The 7,077-nt window shown below is 39.7% G+C and overlaps 1 protein-coding gene across 1 annotated transcript in view; it reads right to left on the bottom strand.

Annotated features, from left to right (window-relative positions):
• The window catches only part of ITGB6 (integrin subunit beta 6), a 99,858-nt gene that overhangs the window by 48,645 nt on the left and 44,136 nt on the right, over positions 1–7,077 (bottom strand). The window contains 2 exon segments of the mRNA XM_015429640.1: positions 5,288–5,367; positions 6,033–6,106. Coding sequence (XP_015285126.1) covers positions 5,288–5,367; positions 6,033–6,090 — 138 coding nt within the window. The 5' untranslated portion in view covers positions 6,091–6,106.

The following is a 7,077-nucleotide window of genomic DNA, read 5'->3' as shown; positions in this document are numbered from 1 at the left end:
TGGATAGCCCCAGCCTAGTCTGATCTCATCAGATGTCAGAAGCTAAGCAGGGCTGGCGTGGAGGCAGGCAATGCTGAACCACCTCAGAAGGTCTCTTGCCTTGAAAACCCTACGGGGTCACCATAAGTCAGCTATGACTTGATGGCAAAAAAAAAAATAGAGGATGGGGCATCAAATAGGCTAGGTATGCCACTGCTGTACTTATAACTGATTTGTTATTATTTAGTCATTGTTTTATGCTGTGACTAATTTTATTACAATTTCTTAGTGTATTGTTTTATTGCTGGTTATTTAACTGTTTTGTTTTATTTAGCTGTATAATCTGGAAGCTGCCTCAAGAATACAGCATGTACAAGTTTTAATGAATGAATGAATCATGCAGTACCTAACAGTCTTCTGACCCACTATCAAAGGGAAAAAATTCCATTAGAAGTTTGAATTAGAAACAATCCCTTAACTGACAACTGCAGTGAGGAGCACCATCAGGCAACAACATGACATCCCATCTACGGAAAACTGAGAAGTGACATCAGTTCACTCTAGGAATTGTTGGAAACTCTATGGGAAAACCGGAGAGTTTCTAGTGATCCCTAAAGCAGACTGACATCACTCTTGGGTTTCCCCTGGAAGTGATGTCACACCGCTGCTTGATGGAGATAACAACCTCTGTAACACAGAACAATTTCTTAACATCTATTTTTCTCCTGCAACAGGAACAGTGGTAAGAAATGGGAGCTGTGGGATGTGGGAGGCCCTGCCCCCAACAGGAAATTGGCAACCTTGGTCATGGTACAGATCTAAAATTAACAACCTCTGTAACACAGAACAATTTCTGCACATCTGTGTTTTTGTTCCTTGTATTTCTTATGACACCAAATTTTTTTAATGCAATTACTTGAATGCAGTTTTCTTTGGCAGTCAAAAACTCTCACAGTAGAATCAAGCCTACTATATATAAAAATCACCTGTTGCTATTTAAGGCTTAGAGGCAGAAACATATGATCATCTCTGGCCAAACAGCCTGAATTTGCTGAAGAAGAGGTATTCCAATGTAAGCCCATATTTTAGGGATGCTTACGGTCTATGTTTTTATCTAACAGACAACATACGCTTGAAGTTGTGTTGCTTCAATAGAAAAAAATTTAAGCAGCAGCTGTTGCTTAATACTTCTAACAGAAACAACTAAAGGTCACAAAGAAATGAGCTAGGTTTTGTTTTCATAGGACTCATCCTGTGGGTAGATGCTGAACAAAATTAAAAAAGTGGGGGTAGAGGCTGAAAGATGTAGCTGGAAGAAGGCATCTGTGAAGATAGTGATTTAAGACGTTCTTTGCAGACTTAATTAAATTAGGTTGAGCCCAGTAAAACAGATTTCAGATTGCGCCCAAACATGATTTAGATCTATCTATATATGATTGGGTGATGTGAAAAACGTCTACTCGAGACTGTGGAGAGCTGCTGCTAGTCAGAGGAGACAGGGCTAGCCCAACTACTCAGCAAACCTAGGAGACCACCTATGCTGCCAGATTTTAAGGGGTACCAAAAAAGCAAGCAGAGCCTTCTCTACTGATTTGAAGAGAAGCTTGGTGTTCTGTCTTCTAATATTTCCATAGCTGTTAACTCTGGTCTTTTATAGCTGCCATGAAGGAACATTGAAGGCTTCTGAAGAGCTTTACCTGATTTTATTTTTACATTGTTCATTTTGAATGCCCAGTAAGTTCATTCTAGACTCCTCACTTTTCTCTCTACAGAATAGGGAGGGGGACCCAGGGTCAGAGATTGCCTATGGCACCAAAATTCCTTGGGCCAGTCCTGACAGTAGATAATAATGACTTTCATAAACCAGCGTATAAGTATAAGGCAGCTCCATGTGATCATGTTTGTTTTGCTGATCAGTTTCTAAGTAATCCAGTATGCAGATTGAGATCCCCATCATATTGTCTAGATGAGTCAATCAATAATGGAATCATATCAGACTTTTCAGTGGAAAGCAAAAGAGCATGAAAACTAGCATGATACTGATACAGAATAGTAGATGGGGATAGGGGAGGTGTGCATGGACTTCCCATTCCTTGCAATGGCTTGCACACTACTGCAGGTGCACCCATACATTTATGTTGGAGTGGATAAGAACATAAGAGAAGTCAATGTTGCATCAGGCCAATGGCCCATCCAGTCCAACACTGTCACACAGTAGGAGGTCCACCAGTAGGGCCAGGACACTAGACGCCCTCCCACTGTTGCCCCCCCCCCCAAGCACTCCCTCCCACTGTTGCCCCCCCAAGCACCAAGAATACAGTGCATCACTTGCCCCAGACTGAGAGTTCCTATCTACACCTTGTGGCTAATAGCCACGGATGGACCTCTGTTCCATATGTTTATCTAATTCCTTCTTGAAGCTGACCATACTTGTAGCTGCCACCACCTCCTGTGGCAGTGAATTCCATGTGTTAATCACTCTCTGGGTGAAGAAGGACTTCCTTTTATCTGTTCTAACCTGACTGCTCAGCAATTTCATTGAGTGCCCACGAGTTCTTGTATTGTGAGAAAGGGAGAAGTCCTTCTTTCTCTACCTGCTCAATCCCATGCATAACCTTATAAACTCAATCATGTCACCCCTCAGCTGTCGTTTCTCCAAGCTAAAGAGCCCCAAGCATTTTAATCTTTCTTCATAGGGAAAGTGTTCCAACCCTTTTATCATTCTAGTTGCCCTTTTCTGCACTTTTCCCAATGCTATAATATCCTTTTTGAGGTATGGTAACCAGAACTGTACACAGTACTCCAAATGAGGTCACGCCATTGATTTATACAGGGCTGAAGCAGGGATCCCTTGAATTCAGTGGAACTCCTTAATGCAAGGCACTGCACCTAGACTTCTGGAACAAACTCTTTTCCTCCCCCCCAAAACAAATCAATGTGGCAGATTTTCAGATTTATAAAATGTATTCCTTGCAATACAGTCACATGGGGAAATATTAGCCTGCGTTGGATGGTACATGAAGCCATTCCCATGATCACCATGGGTTGCAAAAAGTGATGGCACAATTGAAGAAATTGCTGGCATATGTATCCATGCAATGTCTGGTTCACCTTGATATTTTCCAGTGCAACAGAAGACCACATATAGGGATGAGGACAAGGAATGACTGCATATTGGACAGGGGAAAGTGAATGCATGAACAACCCTTGGTATTTCTGACTGTCCCATTCTTTCCTCATTCACTGGGGTAACAAGTTAAACATCCCAGCATTGCTTGTGAAGCAACAAAATATCATTATAAAAAGCCATGCTTCAGAAAGGCTGCCATGCATTAAAAAAACCCTTTCATCTTTTTTCTAAATCCATTGAAATCAAAGGCTTAGAAGGGTACAACTCTGCTCAATATTGCATTATAGGGAACTGTATTGATTACCTTTCACTAATACCTTTGTTGTACCAGTGAGATTTATATTTCTCTCTCAGAGGGCCATCCCAGTACAAAGACAGCGTTCTGAAAGTAAATATCACAGTTCCCTTGAAGCAGGTACAAAAACCTGTCAGGATCTGTCACTCTGGCAATGAAATGTGAAGAACAGAACACTGAGCAATGCATGATAGGCCGTAATTCCTTCACTGGGCATTTCTGTAAATAAAGAACAAATTCCACAGAATTGTTTTCTCTGCCTGGTTGTATATGTTGTGCAAACACTGTCTGATGCCATTACTTGGAAACTGTCAATCACAGTCAAAGGTACTAATTCACTGCAATTCTGAGAATGAACGTTTCCACATGGAACTCAGAATCAAGCACAATTCACACATTCAGCTAGTTTTCACTTCAGTATATATGGGAATTTGGCTAGTCAAAGTTAGGGATGTGTGGTTCCTTTTGATTTCATTGGGACAGAGTTAAGCTCATGCTTAAATTCCCATGAAAATCAATGGCACTGAAAAATACTTAACTGGTTGGTTTCTAGCCTTTTGATTGCAGAGGCAGATTTGAAAGTATGAATATAGTTCGCTTGAGAACTCCCAGTCTGTAATCAAGAGATTCCCACATGCAACTGTTGCTAGAGTCCTTTTCAGAAGTTCAGTTTTGATTGACCAGCAACAAGTAACAAGAGTGTAGGCTACCTGCAGTCCTCCCAAAACACACACTGGCTATTGTGTGTAAATAATGCAACACACATCTTTTCCAACTTTAGTACATTAAATAGAACACTGGATTTTACAGGGTATGCAGTTGTCTGTGTACATGGGAAAATATGTGTGCTTTCTTATTCTTATTCACACAAAATGGTGACCACATCTATTGGAAGGATCACAGGCAGCATTAGGTGAGGCTGGTGCACCAAAATTGAATGTCGAATAGGGATTGTGTTTTGAGAAGAACTGTCCCGCAGTTTCTGGATTACATTTTTGCTTCTTCTAGAGCCCTTTTCAGACATTCAGTCTGGGCACATCAACCATATGCAATGGGGGCACTTTTTAATGCATGTGGATTTGGAGTTTGTTTCTGCCATGCCATTTGGCTTCTGTAGACTATTTGTTTACCTCTTCCACAGATCCAGATTACATTTTACCTAATTCTCTACTTCATGTATAGTTGGAAGGTACATGATACACTAGCCTTACTGAAGTTAAGCAGGTCTGATTAGTTCAGGTTAGGAAGGTACATGATACACTAGCCTTACTGAAGCAGGTTTGATTAGTTCAGGTTAGAAGATATCAAAGAAACCCTACAAAAGCCTCCTTGAATACCATGACAGAAGGTAATAGAATGTTTCTCTCTTTCTGAAATCACATTTATGCTTGACAAAAATAAACCCTCTGACTTCTGCAAATAAGGTTTCAGATTCTGAATCAAATGCCTAAATTGATCAATACTTTAATATGCTTTTTAAAAAGTGATTAATATGTATAATTTATTTGGATTAGGATTTTATCAACCAACTAGTCCTATAGTGCATACTCAATCGGGCTCTGGGTTTATATTTTTTTGAACCACAGCCCTCTTTCTCACATCAAAATGAAACTGCTTTTGAAATGAGAAGGATTTTTAAAGAACTGTTTCAGATGAGGTCTGAGGTAGGGCTGAAGGTTAGCTGTTTAAAGAAAAAAAATACAAAAATGCCAGCAGGTTTGCTCAAACCCCTTGGGCTTGACTTTCTACCCAATGTCATAATCCAGACTCCAACTGAAGAATTTGTCTTCCCCTCAGGGCAGGATTTCATTGGAACAGAAACTCAGACCTTGCCGTAATGACCTCAAGTATTTGCATTCTACTTTTCAGAGAATTTACTTTACCGCTTGAAAACACCAGGCACAGTGTGGTCCAGAAAGCAAACAGTCTTCACAATTCACTGCACTCCCCGAATTACAATTTCCTGCATTTCAAATCAAGAAAGTACCATGGATTAGCACATGGTATATAATTATTCCAAGTACAAACTGTCCTAGGTAATGTCTGGACTTTTTGAAAGCAGCCTTTCGGTTTCAGCCATCAATTCAAATGCTTTTGGTGATCAAAAAAGGCGGCAGAAATGCTATGAGAATTACTAACCCATGATTTTAATTGGAATTAATATTTAGCTTGGTCAAAATGGCAATAGGCACAAAGAAAGTATTGAAGTCTATTGACTAATTATTAACTCTGCTTCCTGTACTTGCTATCTGACACATTGCCAATGCCACCAGATAGATCATCAAAGAAAAGTTCACACTTTCATGTTATTTCTTCCCCCTTTTTCAAGTTGTTTGTTCAGTAAGTTAAAATGTAGCCCATACCAGAAAACATGCAATGGAATTGCAGTTTTGGTATACATCTTTGTACTACCATGTTTGCCCAATTAAACAGTCCCTGGGTCTATGCAGTGCATGTGTCCTCAGTACAGAAAACAAAAAATACAACCCAGACTCTGTTACAAAACATTAATCAGGAAGGAAGGTGCAGCGGCAGGCATAGTGGGAACAGCTCACTTATCTAAAACGATGAAGAAGATAACAGTGAAAACACACCTTCAGAAAGAAGTTTATCACCTGTTAGCCTTACCTTGTACATTGTTATTTCTTTGCAGAAATAAAAAGAGGCAAAGCAATTCAATCCCCATTCGCTCTCAGTTCTGGCTGCACACACAAAACATACCAAAATTAATTACATCCAGAGTTAACAAGAGCAGTACAGAATCTTTTCCCAAGTCATGAGTTCTTCCAGCGTACGTTTTCAAGTTCTTCAGCTCAGAAGAGTTTTAGGAGATACTTCCAAGCCACTGTATTCATATAAACAAAAGAGTATCTGGATAGGTAGACAGCAAGCTATGCATAAGGAAACTTCAGCACGGTTATGGAATTCAACTCAGTTCTTTATTCTACTTCCTTGTTTTCCTTATAAGGAAGACAGGTAATACAGTCAGACAAAGGTGGGGCAACTCATACAGGTACTTTGTTTTTCATTCAGACACATCATTTTACAGAACTCTAAGAGTTTTGCGAGGCCTGGTACATGTATTAGGTGAATGATGATTCCCCTAATACATGTACTAGTGTATTAGATAAATCATTATTTGGGCAAAAGTACCTGAAATGGCGAGTCATTCCCATTTTCCCCTCAACGTCTTCCTCGAAAATGAACCTTGCAAATCTGGGGGGAAAATTACCACCATTGTGCAATCCTAGTCAAGAGCAGAGGCATTCATAATTATACCTGTAGAGTGTATCGAGTTTTTAGCATTAGAAGAACTACATCAAATGTGCATAAATGATACGTAAAACTATAATAGCTAACAGTTATAACAGGTATGAGTTATATCAGATGTGCATAACTGATAAATACAATTATAACGGGTATAACTTTAGCTAACTCACATGACCCTGGATGCTTGCTGAAATTATTACTATTATTATTTGGATTTATATCCTGCCCTCCCCGCGAATGGGTTCAGGGCAGCTCACAGTTAGCGACACCATGTGCCTAGTCATATAAAACATATAAAACCAGAATAAAACGATCATACAATACACAATTAAAGTGCTTGCAATAATGGTCGTTCAGTTAGAGATGGCGTACTATAAGGTGTAATACTAAAATCCCGGTTCAG

Source organism: Gekko japonicus, unplaced genomic scaffold, assembly GCF_001447785.1.
Source record: "Gekko japonicus isolate JY-2015 unplaced genomic scaffold, Gekko_japonicus_V1.1 scaffold590, whole genome shotgun sequence".
NCBI classification, from domain to species: domain Eukaryota; kingdom Metazoa; phylum Chordata; class Lepidosauria; order Squamata; family Gekkonidae; genus Gekko; species Gekko japonicus.
This window is presented reverse-complemented; position numbering and strand designations above follow the sequence as displayed.